The sequence below is a fragment of the Penicillium taxi genome (assembly GCF_028828555.1).
Source record: "Penicillium taxi strain IBT 34144 chromosome Unknown utg000002l_segment0_segment0, whole genome shotgun sequence".
NCBI lineage: Eukaryota > Fungi > Ascomycota > Eurotiomycetes > Eurotiales > Aspergillaceae > Penicillium > Penicillium taxi.
The window spans coordinates 466,997-484,829 of NW_026643204.1; the positions used below are offsets into that span (position 1 = coordinate 466,997).

Here is a 17,833-nt window from a genome sequence, read left to right on the forward strand (position 1 = left end):
GGAAGATTTGTCTGATCACGTTATTTCTTAAATATACAAGTGGGGAATCTATAGCGAATAAGAGAGGTTGAAGCTCCGCAATTACGACTGCCATTGGTCACATTTTTTTGGCAGTCCCAAAGTAGAAGTAGATATATTCTTTGCTCTGAGACCATGATGATTTTGACACCAGGAGCCAGGGCTGTAGATACTAGGCAAGCTACTAGATTACTCTCTTCAAGATAACATGCTCACTCTTCGCTAGAAGTGAGAGTGAACCTTGGGCTATCATTGCATTCCAAGAGTCTATAAGAGCTGATAGATATTTACACGCCTGGTTATTCTCCGTGGAATATCAATAAAACAACTCTTTTTTACTAGTGCACTGGATTTTATACTTCATAATCCTTGAGATGAGTGATGAGCATTTCAATTCCTTGGCTCTTCTTAAGCCCACACATGCTTCATCATTTTGCTATCTGCGCCAATGACCACAGGCTGAATTGCAATTATGACCCCCACCTATCCATACAGCAAAACTCATACAATTTATTGCTGATGGACGCGTTCCAGTACGAACACATCATTCTAGCCTTCAAATCAGAGAGTGACAGAGTGTCTGGGCCTAAATAGGATACATGGACCTCTGGATGCCCTGATCTAAATTCTCAGTGCGACTCTGGGTGGCTACGTCCCCGATTACTTGTAGACCTCCTTATGAAAATGCTTATCTTAGCACTTAGTTTGTCAGCCATAGCTCTCCTTTACTCCCGCTCCATACCCCCTCTCAGAAGCTAATAGCAGATGATGCTACTAGACTCCTTATCGGCATCTTCAGCCTCAGGGGAATGACGTACACTCCTTCCGATATTGGTGATACATACCAACCTGAACTACCTGACCTATGGGAACGAACTCCTTCGCATGCCCCCACCCCTGGCTACCTAGACCAAGAACACACGCCACCAGTAACATGCTTTTCGCCCGATGTCGAGGGCGTAATTGATGTACGCTCATCCTTGCATGGATATCAGTCTAAAAATGCTGGATTTCACCCTTTAGTCGAATTGAGGATGGAAGTTTATGGGACGAACAATCACCTGACTATAATCACTACCAAATCGAGTGGAGAGTCAGATTGAATAATCGAGTTGCGGTGAAGGATACAAAAAAAGACCTGACTCGACTGCCTAGCTTCTACTGTGAACAGATTAAAGATGGTTCTGGTAATGTCCTACGACGAACGACAGCCCGTAGCCGACGGCTGAGACTAGATGACACAGACATGGTGTTATCAGTGAACTCCCAACGAGACATTGACAAATACTTTGAAGATACTAATGTGGAATGGGCAGCAGTATAGAAATAGCTACCAGCATGGGTTCATCTATATCGTCGTGGTAAGAAGATCCGACTTCAGATATCGATCAATTATATAGAGGATAGCGGGCCCCTTTCTTCTAGAACAGACAAAAGAGGTAAGTCGTCGGTCACCACGCGTATGCTGGCCGACCGAGACGCGCAGATTTATGCTGAGCAAGCATCTGGCCAGCAATCAGTTTGGCGTGATGTGTATCGAGTCATGCGATGTCCTGGGTCTTTATGTCGCCATGAAGGACAATATTGCTGGCAAGATCCGGAGGGGAAGAGACACCACAGAGTGAGGACGCATCACTTAAAGGCGCTCGCTAATACGTGGAGCAAGTAGGGGCCCTTGAGACCCATGATGATGTTTCTGACAGTGTTTGCGAGCAGCCCTATGCTGAGGAGAACCAACGACTCGAAAAAAAGAAGAAAACTGGACAACTCATTAATCGGTTCGACGTGTCATCCAATCGACATTCATTTCCTTCCACCCGGATCATCTCAACTATTAGTGCCTACTTTATCCGCTAACGATGCCACGTTAGCTAATGCCAGTAGTGTCGAGCCAATCCTGGTTCATGGACTACTTGATGTAGCTATAGAAGAATATACCGACTGGCAGCTGGCAAGGGTGAGCAACGAGGCTTTTAGGGATAATATCATCGAAGCACATGATGTGACACTTGACAACCGGCTCGATCTTACAGAGGTTTATGAGGACCAGGATCCAAAAAATTTGTGAAAAATGGCGTGAAATAGGTCCTGCCCGGCAGTTTATACGCGATATTGGCCTTTGGGTGAAACAACGGATAGAAAATACTTGCCATCAGAATGATAGTGATTCAATCTATACATAACATCATATTAGCAAATAGTGAATCGCCAACGCTGAAAAACTGGTTTCACCTCAATATGTAGCTTATAATCACCGTAATATAGCCTTTTTATCGATTTGAATCGAGGATATCAAATGATTGGTAGAAAAACGATGCAATTGTTACTAATTACCAATAGTAGGCCGCTATAATAAGAACTTCTCGTCAGCTCAAAGGATTGCTTTGGCTTTGAGATATAGACTGACCACCTTCGAGCGGTGTACCGCTTAATCCGAAAATAGCTTCTATAATTTAAAGAGATTGAGTCTGAAATCTTTGTGGAAATACGCTGGGCCTGATCCAGTCAGTACGGTTGCAGAGGCTTCTACGCCAAACTTAAAAAATATATAAAACACAAATAGGCGCTTATAACGGAGATGGTAAAAATTTTGATTCAATTAATCACGTGTCGATATCTAACGCATCAGTTTCCCATTCTAGCAGGGTATTAGAATTCGACTTAGTCCTAGGATGAGAGAGACCTAAGATTTGTTGCTGCTTCACAACACAAGCTTTGAGTAAATCAATAGCGTCGGTATGCTGGCCTGAAGATTTCCAAGTAAACGCCAAGTTGGCCATACTGGTCAACGTGTCGGGATGGTCCGCGCCGAGCTTCGTCTTGCTCGTCTCCATCACCTGCACCTTAAGCTGCTCAGCCTCCTCCCACCGGCCCTGACTCTGGTAAGTCGATGCAAGATTGGCCATACTGGTCAACGTGTCGGGATGGTCCGCGCCGAGCTTCGTCTTGCTTATCTCCATCACCTGCACCTCGAGCTGCTCAGCCTCCTCCCACCGGCCCTGATTCCGGTAAGTCGATGCAAGATTGGCCATACTGGTCAACGTGTCGGGATGGTCCGCGCCGAGCTTCGTCTTGCGAGTCTCCATCACCTGCACCTCGAGCTGCTCAGCCTCTTTCCACATCCCCTCAAGTCGATATACTGTTGCTAACATCGCACTGCTATCAAGAGTCTCTTCAGCCCTCGCCCCAAAGCTTGCTAGCCGTTCTTCTCTTGATTTAAGCGCCATTTCCTTTGATTCCGCGATATGCCCCCTTTCCTGACTATACCAAGCACCTCTATAAAGCAGTGAAGCCCATTGCCGTAGGGAGTCTCTTGATTCTGGTCGCTGTAACATTGCTGCTTTAACATGTGGAAAGAGCGGTTGGCACCGTTCCCAATTTTCATAACCGCCAGTTGGAAATTCGTGATATAAATTATTAATGAATCTTTTCTTCCACCGCTCTAATTCACCATGAGAATTTAGCCACATATGCACTGTCAATTGAATGAGTCGATGCATCATGAGTACTTGGCGGTTCTCCCCGAATGAAATCAGCGAAAAGTCATTAAGTATTATAATGTCTTCTTTAAACCGTTGATTGACACTGGCGTCATTCATAACAGTATGACCTTTATCTGAAGAATGAGTCAAGTCTTTAAACCTCTTAAGTAGCTTCCTAAGACCCTTGTGTAGCCTTAAGTTTTTATTGGTCTCCCTGTCTTGTCGAACTCGAAGAACACTCTCTTGGATTCCCTGTCGATCAAAAAAGCTCATAAGAGAAAGTAGGTCTGCTGCAGAGGGCTGAATCCTTCGAATGTATTCGAAAGATATTTGCCAGGTGAATAAAATCGAATTTTTGGCCTCCCAGTCTCGATCTAGAAGACCAGCTTCATACTTTAGTAACTGTATTGCGTCATGGTCACTTTTTTGAAATTCTTCCAAATATTGTGATACTGAGCAGCCGGGTGAGCGATGCGTAATATAAGCAGCCGCCTGAATAATCGCGAGCGGCATGAATTCAAGCGCCGTAACCAGATCCACCAGCGTTTCCCTCTCAGCTGGTATATTTATCTTTTTCTGCAATAGATCGACTGCCTCGGCCTTGCTCATGGGCGACATTTCAATTATGTTTGAGTGACCGGTGATGTTCAACGCTATAGTCTTGTTTCGACTTGTGATGATGGTAAAGCCATTTGAGCTTGTGAGGAGGTATCTTAGTAATGGCTGCGTTGAGACATTGCTTTGGTCACTCGTTAGACTCTGATTAATCATGGAAGGTCGGAGTAGCTCGTCATCATCGACATTATCTAGAACAATAATCCACTTTCCGATCGATTTGTCTTGTAGCCAATTACCAACGAGCTGAAAAATGTTGGTGTTGCGGTCTTGACGTCCAGGAATTTTGACTCGATCGGCAAGGTCCCGAAGGCTACTTTCGCAGCGGGCCGCGTTGCTCGCATGAATCCAGAACACCCACGTCTCTGGTGATTTTTGACGAACCCAGTAGCAGTATTGGATAGCAAGTTGAGTTTTCCTATTACGTAACTAGTCAGCATCAAGGGAACGCTCATATAACACGCTGCCATTACCCGACACCACCGAGTCCAACGAGAACTATTCTCGACCCCGGGCTTGAGGCTTTTTCATGGAGTTGGTTAAAGTACAACTCCCGACTAACAAAGTCTGGGTCGTGCGGGAACGGCACGGTTGATAGAGGCTTAGGGAGGGGCTCCAGTGGCTCTATATAAGGCGCTGTCAGCTAATACAATCTGGACCCATTTCAAAGTTAATAAGAACCTACTAGCTGATATATTTATCGGTGCGTAACTGATGCCCACCTGTAACCCTTCATTTGCGCCGCTAAACGATATCTCGTTCATGTTTAACACGGTCATACGTAGTTTTTGTGATATCTTAGAGAAGGCTGATGGTGAGCCCTCTTAATAGCGGGTTCGTCAGCCTCACCATCAGGTGACTTCATGCACGCCGAAGCTTGCTTATTCTAGGATAAACTACTTGAAACTAGCCGAGGTTGCTTTCCTTATTAGCATATAATTTTTGTATTCATGGGATGACTGAGTTAATATCAAGGATACTGGCATAAGTGGTGATGGCCATGATCGAGATGGTCGATCGTCCCATCTTCTATCCAAAAATTCATATTTTGTAAAAATAGTACCAACTTACCACACGCTCCTAACTTCTTATGATTGGCAACGGAAAGGCAGTGAAAAATGAGAAATACGTATCATTTGCACTACGTTTCTTCAACACAGGATTCACTAGGGAAAATATTTGAGTAGGATTATTTATCTAGAATATATTACGGTTTCTGAGTTTTCAAGGATCTCATACGACCGCAGGAAAGCCAACTGGTGAAGTTGGTCTCATATCCCGCCGTGACTATCCTATATCTCTACAACCAGACATGCGTGGCGGAAGTATCCCTCTGCGCTTTTCCCTCTCGTACCAACAGTGCCAACACACCATTCAAGGAAGTTATCGAATCCTTGATTAGGGTTCTTGTAAAAATGCCAATGGCGCCGAACAAAGGCTTTCAGTTCTGAAAAGAACTCTTCTATAGGATTCAAGTCTGGAGAATATAGAGGCAGATATACTAGTTTCACGCCGGCTGCGTAACACATCTGCTGTAATCGGTCGGAGTGATGGATGGATGCATTATCCATGGCCAAGACAGACTTTGGTTCAGGCCATTTCCCACAATGCCGGAAAAGCCGCTCAATAAAGTCTTCAAAGACAGATGCATCGGTTGAGCCTCGGAACACTCGAGACAAAAGAATGCCATCCTGAGAATATGCAGGGAGTATCTGATATCATTGGTCATGATAGAATTTAGACACTTGAACTGGCGGGAACCAACCCGTTTACCTAAAGCCTATTCTTTTATCACAGATTCATCCACATAGACAAGGTGATATGAGTGAAAAGCCGAGATAAAGTGGGTATATTCATCATTAATTCTTGATTACGCCCTCGAGCCTTGACTCGGGCGGTACTTTTTGACTAGCCTTTGAATGCAAGAGCCCGGCTGGTGCCAGATTTTGTTGCTTGGATGTCGAACTCATCCCACAAAAAAATCGCCATTTCGTCGAGATATAAGTTAGGTTTCTCGAGTAGATAATCGTAAAGAGCTTCTAGCATGACTGAAGTGATGCCCCGTGGTCGACCACCTCTGTTTGGCGGTGCTTTGAAGCTGCCAAAAATCCGTATATTAGAAGTGATTCTCAAGATGGTACGGAGTACGCTTACTGCAGCCAGCAGCCTGTGACATCTGCCATACAGAGAGTTCTCTGTGAGTCATGTCATTGATAAACTCGTGCTTTGCAGCGGCTAAATTTGGCGCCATGCTGAGGTGCCCACTTGTGTTTCATTGAGGGAAACTATTACAGTGGGGTTAGGAGGTGTGAGATGTAAAGTTACAAGCTAATACACCCACTTCACTAGATATTATAAAAAAAAAAAGATAGTTCGGATGGACTCCCAGTATGCACTAGTGTGACTTGGTCATAAAGGTTGGAGAAATAGTCAAAGACTGTACATAGGTGGTAACACCAGTTTCGATGATCATGATGTGCGGCACAATAATTTCTAGCGCAGTGCTTCTCGCCTGACTATTTGCGCAGGATTTCACCGAAACGGCCCCGTAGTCGGCGTGCCAAAGATAACACTTAATTGTCCTTCCACTGACTATTTTCATCAAACGTAAATAGTACCTACAATGAACGCGATTGCAAGGCTGAATGATCCAAGGCTGAGGATATTACTCTCTGTTCGAGATGCCCGCGGCCTGGATTAGAACTTGATGACCCTTCCATACTGGACCCACCAACAAAGCCAAGTATAGAACTTTCTCAGCTTAGGGCAATAAACCCAAGGATGATGGAGGTCCCTTTGTCGGGCGAAGGAGGCACGAGGATGAAGCACTAAATTTACTTTGTCGCTTACTCCGGCGGCTTCGCCCGACTGCACTGGGCCATCAATAATTGATACTATTCCAGCCACAAGATGTGAGGATACTTAGCACTCTGGAACACAACTAGGTATGAAACAAATATTTGGGGCCTTAATAAGTAATTAGCCACCTAGATAGTCATGCGAGGGGCCTCAGATTACCTTGTAGTGGGTAGTAGAAGTTCAAATGCAAGAAAGGTTCAAGGGGTTCCTCTCCGTAACTCCAGGGCTGGGCCTTGTTTAGACTCTTTCACTCTTCACCTTACTACCTTACTGCGATGTCAAAAATGCTCCCGATGTTATCTATGGAAAGTCCCAAGGAACCGTAGTTCTAAAAGATTCAAAATAACGCAGAGATCCGAAACAACAGGATTAACCTTGACGGATAATCAAGCAAAATTGATACCTGGAAAGTTTTACTGATTTCGAATCGCGATAATCTCGTCTTCTAGGATTATTTTTCCGGTTATAACCGTTGTAGATGCAAATGCAACGCACTCGCTCATGTCAAACTCAACATCTCAACATCCGTGGTTTATTTTGCTTTATCCTTTTGCATGTATGTAACGTTACCTCCAGGCTTCAGGAGCCATAGAAGGGAGTTAATAGGGCTGTCTAAGCTCTAGATGAGCCGTGGATCTCAGTGTTTACTCACATCTTGTCAGGATACAGCCCTCAGGACCTCAATTTCATCTTCTGACACGGCCGCCAGATAAACTGGATGCATAGAGTTGAAGGAGTTATTGGACCTTTCTGACTTTTACCAAGATTTATCAATACAGCAGTGATGTCTATATTTCAGCCTGAAGTTATCCAACTACTCAGCTTGTGGCAACCCCGGTTGGCGCTATATCGCCCCAAAAAATCTCAGCAGTCATAGAGCCTTTAGCTCCCACATACATACTATACAAGTCTATTTCTTAATCGAATCAGTAAGATCTGATCTGGGTAAAGAACAAAAAATCTTGACCACACCAGCCGAGATGATTACCCAGGCCCGAGAAATCACCGCTAGACCTAGAACTTTGCAACAAAAATTATTGTATCCTGTGATTTCTGGTTGGGTTTCTAAGTTGAGTGGAATCATTCGACCTCCAATTGTCTCTCGTACCAAACAATTTGAGAGACAATTACAACTACTCAAATGGAAAAAAAGGTTGACATCAAGCACCTAGGTACTGCAGTTTGTGGAGAGCTCGATGTATAAATGTCCATGTGGCCCTCTATTCCCCTGTCCGATTCCTGATCTCCAAAGAAATCCGTGCTAGGAACTCTCTCACTACGGTTCCTCCCGTCCTTCGGCCTCGCTCAGAGACGCACCATTCATTTACCATGCGTTTCACTTTGATCCTTTTGCTCTGCGCTAGCTTGGCTGCGGTCAATGCCGATGTGGTCTCTGGAAATTTCTCTGACAAGGTCGTTGTCGCTCGTAGTGATACGAAAGAAAAAAACCCATGTGCAAACTGTGAACTAGGTACGCCTATGCCTACTACGACGAGGACTCCAACAACTACTTGGTGCTGGACCACTGCCACTCTCACCCCTCCACCTCAAACAGGAGTCGTCGTTCCCGCTGAGCCGCCACACGGGAGCGGGGCTTCCAGTAGAGTCTGGTCTACCCCCTTGGTCCAACCCACTCCAGAGAGCACCATGCCCGTGTTCAATGGTGCTTCATCTCTCCAGAAATCTCTAGCCGGGCTTATCCCCGGTCTCGCCATCGCAATGGCTCTAATCTAATCATTTCAGACTGCACGCAATACGAAAACACTCAATGCTCATTTTCTGCGCCGTGGCAAATTGAATTGCAGAATTTGTATGGAAATAGTTGAATGTAATCAAATGCCGGATGGGTCAGGGTGATGGTACTCATGGCTAAGGACGTTCTATGAGACTGAATCTCTGTGTATCAATTGCACTAATAGCTTCTGCCATCTTATATAGAGGCGCGTAATAATGAATGAGGATAAACCCTCGTTTTCAAATGTTCCTTGAGATGACGTAGCGCCGTGTTGTAGTTCCATTACGTAATTAATCAAACAATGCAAACCCACTGCATCCATGCAATCGGACCCGTGGCCTTAGATGGATGCGCTTCGTTGTGTTTCTCTTGCCAAGTGGCCCATTGTAATCCCTCGATCACTGAGATAATTGCGACTTCTTCTTCAGCGTTTTTACCCCCGAGGTAATCTGTCCATACTCAATTTCATTCGATTTTCCTCGAAAATCGATCCCGAGGCGACTATATCCGCTTCCTGACTGGCGCAACGCCGGCGTTCCACCGACAAACCCTCTTGGCGAGCTAGCAGAGCAGTTCAAACTCTGAGTGGAATTATTTTTTTAATATACTGTGATCAATGTGCGATCGACTTGAACATCTCTATTCCGTATATACTAATTGGGCCCTTGTTTAGCAACAACACACAGACCATGGCTCGCGCGAGCCGGCATCGGCTACCTACATCGATCCTGTCTTTCTTGATCCTACCACTCTTTACTCTACTCATTAGTTTTGCTGGACCAGCCTCCGCCGCTGGATCTGCCGTCATCGGTATTGATATCGGCACAGAATATTTCAAATCAGCTCTAGTGAAGCCCGGCATTCCCCTCGAGATTGTGCTTAGCAAGGATTCCAAGCGTAAAGAATCAGCTGCTATCGCCTTCAAGCCGACAAGAGATAGTAGTGAACCTTTCCCTGAACGATTTTACGGTGGAAATGCTCTCGCCCTGGCGGCTCGGTACCCAGACGATGTCTACAGCAACCTAAAGACGTTGTTGGGTTTACCTTTCAATGTCGATGATGAGACAATCAAAACTTACTGGAGCCGGTATCCAGCCTTGAGACTTGAAAGTGCCCCCAATGACCGCGGTTCTGTCGCTCTGCGCAGTAATCGACTCGGAGAGGCAGAGAGAAAGGACGCATTCTTGGTTGAAGAAATTCTGGCCATGCAATTGAAGGAGGTCAAGGCCAATGCGGATGCAATGGCTGGCAAGGGCTCGGACATTCGTGATGTCGTCATCACGTATCCAGCTTTCTACACTGCGGAGGAAAAGCGGAGCCTTGAACTGGCTGTCAAACTGGCGGGCCTCAACATTGAGGCTCTTATCAGTGATGGCTTGGCTGTCGGACTGAACTACGCCACTGCCCGTACTTTCCCTAGCGTTTCAAATGGCGAGAAGCCTGAGTATCACGTTGTATTCGATATGGGTGCTGGCTCGACTACCGCTAGTGTTTTGCGCTTCCAGAGTCGCCAAATCAAGGACATCGGCCGCTTCAACAAGACTATCCAAGAGATTCATGTTCTTGGAGCAGGCTGGGATAGGTCTCTTGGAGGTGACTCTCTGAACGATCTTATCGTCGACGATATAGTTGCCAAACTGGTCGAGGACAAGAAGCTCAAAGACAAAGTCACTCCTGAGCAAGTCAAGGCACATGGAAAGACTATGGCACGCATCTGGAAAGACGCCGAAAGACTCCGACAGGTTCTCAGTGCCAACACGGAAACTTCCACTAGCTTTGAGGGATTGTACGATGAGGATCTCAACTTCAAGTACAAGCTCAGCCGCGCTAACCTTGAAAAGATGGCTGTCGGGCATGCCGCTCGCATTGAAAAGCCCTTACAGACTGCTCTTGAGGCTGCTGGACTGAAACTTAGTGACATAGACTCTGTTGTTCTGCACGGAGGTGCCGTCAGAACTCCCTTTGTTCAAAAGGAGCTGGAAAGAATCTGCGGATCATCTAAGAAAATCCGCACCAATGTCAATGCCGATGAGGCCGCTGTATTTGGTGCTGCATTCAAAGGTGCCGCCCTCAGCCCTAGTTTCCGCGTCAAGGAAATCCGTGCCCATGATGCTGCCATTTACCCTGTTATCCTGAAGTGGGAATCAGATGGCAAACAGCGTAGCCAAAAGCTGTTCACCGCCACCTCGCAGGTTGGTCCTGAGAAACAGGTCACCATCAAGAATTTGGATGACTTTGAGTTTAGCTTCTACCAGCAGATTCAGCAGGATGGGGATGCTCTGCCGATTCTTGGCGTTCAGACTCAGAACCTTACTGCCTCGGTCGCCAAGCTCAAGGATACCTTTGGATGCTCAGCTGCTAACATCACGGCCAAATTTTCAATCCGCCTTAGTCCCGTTGATGGTCTTCCTGATGTCACTGGGGGCGACGTGAGCTGTGTTGTTGAGTTGGAGAAAAAAGGAATTGTGGAAGACGTCAAGGGCTTCTTTGGTCTTGGTAAAAAAGATCAGCAACAGCCATTGGGTGAAGACAGCGAGCCTGCTGAATCTATCACTCTTGAGTCTGAAACAGAGTCATCCACAACCTCTACTAGTGACGCTTCTACTACCACTTCCACCAAGGAAAGTGCGAAGGCCACTATCCAGACTAAACTCGAGATAATTCCTATTGGCTTGAAATCAACAGTTCTTGGCACTCAGGATCCATCTTCAGCTGAATGGGCTCGTATTAACAGTCGTCTGACGGCCTTTGACGCCTCCGATCGGGATCGCGTTCTGCGTGAAGAAGCTCTCAATGAACTTGAATCCTTCGTCTATCGCAGCCGCGATTTGATTGAGAGTGAAGATTTTGCCAAGGCCATCAAAGAAGACCAACTGGCTACCCTTCAGGACAAGGTTGCTAAGACCAGCGACTGGCTTTACGAAGACAGCGACAACGCTAAGACAGCCGACTTCCAGTCTAAGCTCAAAGAGCTAAAGTCCATTGTCAACCCAGCTCTGAAGCGCATCAAGGAAACTACCAATCGGCCTGCACGTGTGGCTCTCCTGCAGGACACGCTTAAGAACGCTGAATCCATGAAGCAGTTGATTGAAAGTCAGATTGAAATCGATCAGCAGGCTTACTCATCTGAGTCAGCTTCTAGCACATCGACCACCGAGGAGTCAGTGTCTTCCAGTCCAACCCCGGCCGCCTCTTCGGATCCCCTGGATGATCTTGACGATGACTCGTACTCGACATCTGCATCCTCCAAGAGCACCACCAAGTCCACCGCCCCGGCCAAACCTACCGGACCCAAGTACACGCTCTTCACTCCTGCCGATCTTACCTCATTGACATTGGTCTACGAGTCTACCAAGCCCTGGCTGGAAACCCAGCTTTCGGTCCAGGCCACGCTCACAGAATCAGATGATCCAGCCCTCACAGTCATGGAGATCGACAACCGTCTGCGTGAGTTTGACCGTATCTTGAACCGCATGTACGAGCGCATGACTGCCGCCACAGGCCAAAAGACCAAAAAGACCAGCGGAACCAAGAAGGACAAGAAGGAGAAGAAGGAGAAGAAGGAGAAGAAGCCCGAAGTAGACAAAAAAGAGGAAGAGAAAGAGAAGGCCAAGACTTTCCCGGAAGATGAGCGAAAGGATGAGCTCTAGAAGATATCCTTATGCTACGTGCATTTTCTTTCGCATTTATTTTCCTCCACTTGTCTTCAACCCAGTGAGTGCCCTTTCATGTTTTATGTACTACACTGTATCATGCCATGTATGATCATGCACAGCAATATTCTATAGAATAAAGAATTGCGGAGTTTTGAGTTTAGATAACCATTTTCCACTTGGCTTGACCAACTACTCTATCTTCTAGAAACTAGCCATGATAGAACAAAAGGTATTGGAATTGATCGCAGCGGAACCCTTTAGATCTCAATTTGAAGCTACTAAACATCCAATTGGTCGTTACATTGACAGATGTCAATGAAGAGCCTCACCCTCACAAAAACAATTTCCTGAACAATATCTTGTTCAAGTTCGCTTTCAGGGCGGCTCAGACATCTGATGCTCTGAAATGTATGTTTGAAGAGCGATAAAATAATCTGGCAACTTTCGTCAGACCGTATGCTGTGCCTATAAAATTAATCAAAGTCGCATACTAGGAGAGGATGATACCAGCCTAAATAGGTCAGAACGCCCTTAAGATACCATGGCCTTATCTTCAAAGTAGCCTCGCTACTTAATCTAAGCGGGGTAAAAAAAAAAAAAGCCAAGAAATGGGCGTGTACGTTCCAAGTCTGTATATACTTCTCGATGAAACCCTACTCCACTCCGAAGTCGGGGAATCTGGATTGACTTATCTATGTGGATCAATTCATTCTCTTTTCTATTTTATTGGCAAGTTTAGCACGTTATCACTAGGATGCGCTAAGAACCTTGGAAGAGCCTTATCTGTTAACTATAATGGGCCGTTGATCCTTTGTCATGCTATTAGGTCGTTCATCAGCAATAAATTCATGATAAAGTCTCTAGGCATCAGATAAGCATTTTATAATCGATGTTCTCCCTCTTCCAAGTTTTACAATGTGAATTTTATTACAAGCACTCGGGGTTCATCTACCGTATTAGCCATGTCGACCTCTTTAGAGTCGCCCGCTAAGAAAGATGCGCCTACTACTATTATAAGTGTCGATATCGACCCTCAAGCTGAACGGGTGTTGGTCTGGAAATTCGACCTTCTCATTCTACCGGTGCTGGCAATTATGTACTTATTCAACAGTCTGGACAAATCCAATCTTGGAAATGCAAAAACAGCAGGGCTTGAAGGTTTGTACCCCAGTTTTTATTTTACGGTATCATTCTCACTTTCCATTGTAGATACCTTACACCTCCATGGCAACCAATACAATATTCTTCTCAGTATCTTCTTCGTTCCATACGTCCTGACGGCACCTTTCTTGGGTCTTCTTGGCAAGAAATATGGCCCGAATCTCGTTCTGCCAAGTATGATGCTCACTTTCGGCATGTGCACCGTACTAGTAGTTGCCGTGTTCAACTTCAGCGGCCTCTTTGCAATTCGGTGGTTTTTGGGAATGGCAGAGAGTGCTTTCTTCCCATTAGTCATTTACTACTTAACTACGTAAGTCGAAATGCATTATTCCGGATGCTAGATATCAACTTACGCAATATTAGCTTCTACCGTCGAGGTGAACTGGCCCGCCGCCTGGCCATTTTCTATGCCGCTCAGAGTATTGCCTCTGCATTTTCAGGACTCCTCGCATTCGGAGTGTTCCAAATACACTCTGGCCCACTAGCACCATGGCGCTATCTGTTCCTGATCGAGGGTTCATGCACTGTACTCTTTGCATTATTTGCACTATGGTATCTCCCAAGATCAGCAGCAGAAGCAACTTTCCTTACGCCCACAGAGAAAGAACTAGCATATCTCCGACTACATATCGACAGCTCCTCCATCGTTGACGAAAAGCTGAACATTCGCGACGCATTCCGAGTCTTCAAGCACTGGACCAGCTGGGCTGTTCTCGCTATTCAAGTATGTCTTGGTGTGCCACTCCAAGGTGTTCAGTTGTTCCTCCCGGTCATTATTCAGCGCCTGGGCTACAGCACCGTCAAGACAAATCTATACACTGTGGCCCCTAATGTTTCAGGCGCAGTCGTGCTGCTCATCTTGGCTTTCTGCAGCGACTGGACTAGATGGAGATTTCCCTTCATCGCACTCGGGTTCCTATTCACATTCATTGGCTTCATAATCTATGCAGCTATTGATGTCGAGCACGATCTAAGCGTAGCTTATTTTGCCTCCTTCCTCATGACATGGGGCACATCAGCACCCTCAGTCCTATTAGACGCATGGTACAACAATAATAACGCAAACGAGGGACGTCGAGTTATCTTGACGAGTATTGCGGTTCCCGTCGCCAATCTTATGGGTGTTGTGAGCTCTAATATTTTCCGAAGTCAAGATGCTCCTAAATACTTTCCTGCATTGATTACTACGGCTGCTTTTGGGGGCACTGGTATCATTTTGACTCTTGCTCTTGGGTTCTGGATGATGTGGGATAATAAAAGGAGAGATCGGGATGAGGGCTTGCATGTGAAGGCGAAGGATATTCCTACTGAGGATCTCCAGGATGGACCAGCTAGTGATAGATTCCGATGGTTCGTTTGATTAAAATACGTGGGTTTGAATGAATGTATGGGAATCAAATGCTTCATTTGATTCAAAATCTTGACTTTATAATTTTGAAGCTACGTAGGCAATTGTCATGTACAAAGTTACTATTTCTCTTACTTTACTTTCACTTTTACTTTCACTTTCACATTTACCCTTCACCTTCACTCTCCACATAAACACATGACCACCCTTTGGAACACCTATATTAACCAGACAAATAGAACTGGAACTTCTACTACTACAACTACCTTCCACGACCATCCTGGCAGATTACCGACACCTGAATGTCCACCAAATCTGACTACCCAGGCATATCTACCACCTGGCCAGTCGGTAGCTACCTGGAAGTTCTACTACTATACTCATCTCCCACTTGAACCATTGGAACCTTGGGAACAACCTCCCGATCCTGGAAGCTAATACCTAGCCTGGAAGACGGTAATAGCCTCCGCTGCCGCACAGATTAACGAGCGGTCTTCAAGACACTGCATCTGTGTCAGGCTTTTCATTCGAAATGGGAATCGCATTAGTGATTGCGTCGATGGATCCTTCTTCAAATATTGGAACCTTGGAATTTTTCTCATATCTTCTTCCTTTCAAGGTTCTTTTCTCACATCTTCTTCCCTGATCAACAATTTCCTCATGTTGATCCTTACTCTTCGCTGAATTCAGGGTTTTCTCCTCAATATCTCTCTTACATCTTCTATCTGCCTTTTATATCCATCACATCTTCATTCCAATATCGGAAGGTTGTACCAGGCCTTCTCAAAGTTTTTTGGAACCTCTTTCTGTTCACCTTACATATTCTGGGTTTATTGTCCTTCCATTCTGCCTCACTTTCACCTTCACCTTCACCTTCACCTTCACCTTCACTTTCACTTCCATCCTCCTTTTGCCATATAATTCTTCTTATTCTTCCTATAAGTTCAAATCTTCTCCCATCCTTCTTCTTTCCTCATCATCCCACAATCATGGAATTTCAAAGGTTATCATACATAACTCCACAGCAACATATTTCTGAGGTACTGGATTCAATCCGCCAGTGAGCATTTGAGACTTCTACTACTACAACCATCTCTTACAACTAGCCAACCTCTCGAGGTCATTGACCACTTGCAACTTTGAACTCCAACACCTGGGAATCTTCCTCCCCATGGCTAATGATTGTCGGTGTTCACCTGTGGTGTGCGTATTTTATGGTCTGAACCTAGTTGAAGCGACTGCACAGTCCTGGAATACCAGGCTCCGTGCGTGCCAAAGGGAGTGACTTCGATTCTTGCAAGTCCAACAACACTTTCATATTGTGATCAATCAACGAGGATCCCAGACTATTCCTCAAGCTCAGCAATAGGTTCAACGAAACAATATTCGCTCCACGTGAATCCTGTCTTCCCAGAACAGCCACCAAAGCAGACTTACCATCAACACAGAACTATCAGCGATCTTCTATGACTTTGATATTGGGGGCAATTATTTGATTCTGTCCGATATGACGATAAACTAGAGGATGTTGAGACAAGCCGCCTAGTTTGTAACTTGAGTTTGTCACAATGCAGGATCAACTTGCAAGTACGCATAGGTATAACCAGAACCAGATCATGATCTGGAGATACACAATATGAATAATACCAAGGCCTCGGCAAATTATACTGGAACTTTACCCTGAAGTATACCCTGAAGGCCCAAATTCGAGAAATTACTCACGAAATCCTGACCAGCTCGGGCCTGAGAATGAGGTAAGCATGGGGTATGATGATACCGCCGGGTATGACACCTGATACTCCGGCTACAGAGGTCACAGATATGACATTCAGAGATTGGATTATTCTTTTCTCAAGTTTGATGCCAAAATTGCCAAAAATTCGCACAACAACATGAGCTTGGCGCTTCTTCCGGGTGCGCAATCTTGCTTTTCATTGCCGACACGGTGCTGTCTTCGCGAATTTGACATCAACAAACTGGAGGCCGTAAGCCATTGTACTATCACCCGTCAACTTTACTCATTGAATTCTTCAATAACACATTAAAGCAATACATAAGAGAGCACTATGACATGTGCAAGGATCAATATGGATTCTGCTCCTTACAGCAAAAGTTGGAGGTGCAAAGATCAGCACTGTAGTTCTGATAATGGCCTGGGACAATCAGCGACCTCTCCGGCCTCTCTCTTATCGATGGGCGTCCGTTCACTACAAGGAAATGCTTTCATGTTTGGTCTCACATCGCCAATGAGCGGCTTAATGCGAATTCAGGATGCACGCTCACTCTACTTTTGAATCGCCACTTGATTATCCATATCTCATCCATTTTCTGATTGTTTTCAGAACAATTCACCGTAGCATTGCTACCTACCGATGCTATCTCTGCAATCAAATTCTCCTCGGATCCCCACTCGAAGCGTATTGTTATTTCATTTGGTCACATGGAAAAGCTAGCTCATTCCACGACCAGATCCAACCCGGCAGTGTGAATCGGCTGCTGCTGTAGCCAGTATATGGCGAGCATAATGGGTGTCAAATCAAGCACCGTCGCTGTCCAGGACTTGCACTCAGTTGACTACAGCGCAACATATCACAGTACCAGACTACGGAGCTGGCAGATCTATGGACCCCTGCTCCTGAATCAAGACTTTGTCGGGAACGCATGTTGTATCGGAATCAATATCAAACACAAGGCGGCTTAATTAGCACCAGCCCTCGATTTTCGAGGTTTACTTTGATATGCTAGGAACTTTGCTAAGAAATCATTCAGGCTCTGTTCACCCCGATCAGGTACCAGTTACCCTGGCAAGTGTCAAATTGTCTCCTGTTCAGTGATCTTAGAGTCTCCGTTGCCTTTGATATTCTCCAGTAATGAACCTAGGTATCAGCGAAGATTGGTTGGACTTGGAGATCACCCGGCGTGAAGCTTTGGGTCGAAGTCTTTGTCTACTTGGTGAAAG

The 17,833-nt window shown here is 45.6% G+C and overlaps 8 protein-coding genes across 8 annotated transcripts; 6 read left to right on the plus strand and 2 right to left on the minus strand.

Annotated features, from left to right (window-relative positions):
• Positions 1 to 722: 722 nt before the first annotated feature.
• Positions 723 to 1,687, plus strand: N7495_002103 (uncharacterized protein; the record flags this gene model as incomplete). Its single annotated transcript, XM_057204773.1, is given in 3 exon segments — positions 723 to 1,040; positions 1,052 to 1,336; positions 1,349 to 1,687. Coding segments are annotated over 3 exon segments (942 nt in total), but the record flags the coding sequence as incomplete, so codon positions are not given.
• A 21-nt stretch (positions 1,688 to 1,708) lies between these two features.
• N7495_002104 (uncharacterized protein) lies at positions 1,709 to 2,086 on the plus strand (the record flags this gene model as incomplete). Its single annotated transcript, XM_057204774.1, has 1 exon — positions 1,709 to 2,086. One exon carries the CDS (start codon positions 1,709 to 1,711, stop codon positions 2,084 to 2,086), a length of 378 nt encoding a protein of 125 aa, XP_057065381.1.
• A 535-nt stretch (positions 2,087 to 2,621) lies between these two features.
• Positions 2,622 to 4,879, minus strand: N7495_002105 (uncharacterized protein; the record flags this gene model as incomplete). The annotated part of the gene is made up of 3 exons (XM_057204775.1): positions 2,622 to 4,533; positions 4,589 to 4,739; positions 4,801 to 4,879. The coding sequence occupies 3 exons, from the start codon at positions 4,877 to 4,879 to the stop codon at positions 2,622 to 2,624; spliced, it is 2,142 nt and encodes a 713-aa protein (XP_057065382.1).
• A 1,144-nt stretch (positions 4,880 to 6,023) lies between these two features.
• N7495_002106 (uncharacterized protein) lies at positions 6,024 to 6,366 on the minus strand (the record flags this gene model as incomplete). Its single annotated transcript, XM_057204776.1, has 2 exons — positions 6,024 to 6,205; positions 6,270 to 6,366. 2 exons carry the CDS (start codon positions 6,364 to 6,366, stop codon positions 6,024 to 6,026), a joined length of 279 nt encoding a protein of 92 aa, XP_057065383.1.
• Positions 6,367 to 8,303: 1,937 nt separating this feature from the next.
• N7495_002107 (uncharacterized protein) lies at positions 8,304 to 8,708 on the plus strand (the record flags this gene model as incomplete). Its single annotated transcript, XM_057204777.1, has 1 exon — positions 8,304 to 8,708. The coding sequence occupies one exon, from the start codon at positions 8,304 to 8,306 to the stop codon at positions 8,706 to 8,708; it is 405 nt and encodes a 134-aa protein (XP_057065384.1).
• A 690-nt stretch (positions 8,709 to 9,398) lies between these two features.
• On the plus strand, positions 9,399 to 12,359 carry N7495_002108 (Hsp70 family protein; the record flags this gene model as incomplete). Its single annotated transcript, XM_057204778.1, has 1 exon — positions 9,399 to 12,359. The coding sequence occupies one exon, from the start codon at positions 9,399 to 9,401 to the stop codon at positions 12,357 to 12,359; it is 2,961 nt and encodes a 986-aa protein (XP_057065385.1).
• Positions 12,360 to 13,327: 968 nt separating this feature from the next.
• Positions 13,328 to 14,886, plus strand: N7495_002109 (putative MFS transporter; the record flags this gene model as incomplete). Its single annotated transcript, XM_057204779.1, has 3 exons — positions 13,328 to 13,523; positions 13,575 to 13,836; positions 13,890 to 14,886. The coding sequence occupies 3 exons, from the start codon at positions 13,328 to 13,330 to the stop codon at positions 14,884 to 14,886; spliced, it is 1,455 nt and encodes a 484-aa protein (XP_057065386.1).
• A 186-nt stretch (positions 14,887 to 15,072) lies between these two features.
• Positions 15,073 to 15,312, plus strand: N7495_002110 (uncharacterized protein; the record flags this gene model as incomplete). The annotated part of the gene is made up of 1 exon (XM_057204780.1): positions 15,073 to 15,312. The coding sequence occupies one exon, from the start codon at positions 15,073 to 15,075 to the stop codon at positions 15,310 to 15,312; it is 240 nt and encodes a 79-aa protein (XP_057065387.1).
• Positions 15,313 to 17,833: the final 2,521 nt, after the last annotated feature.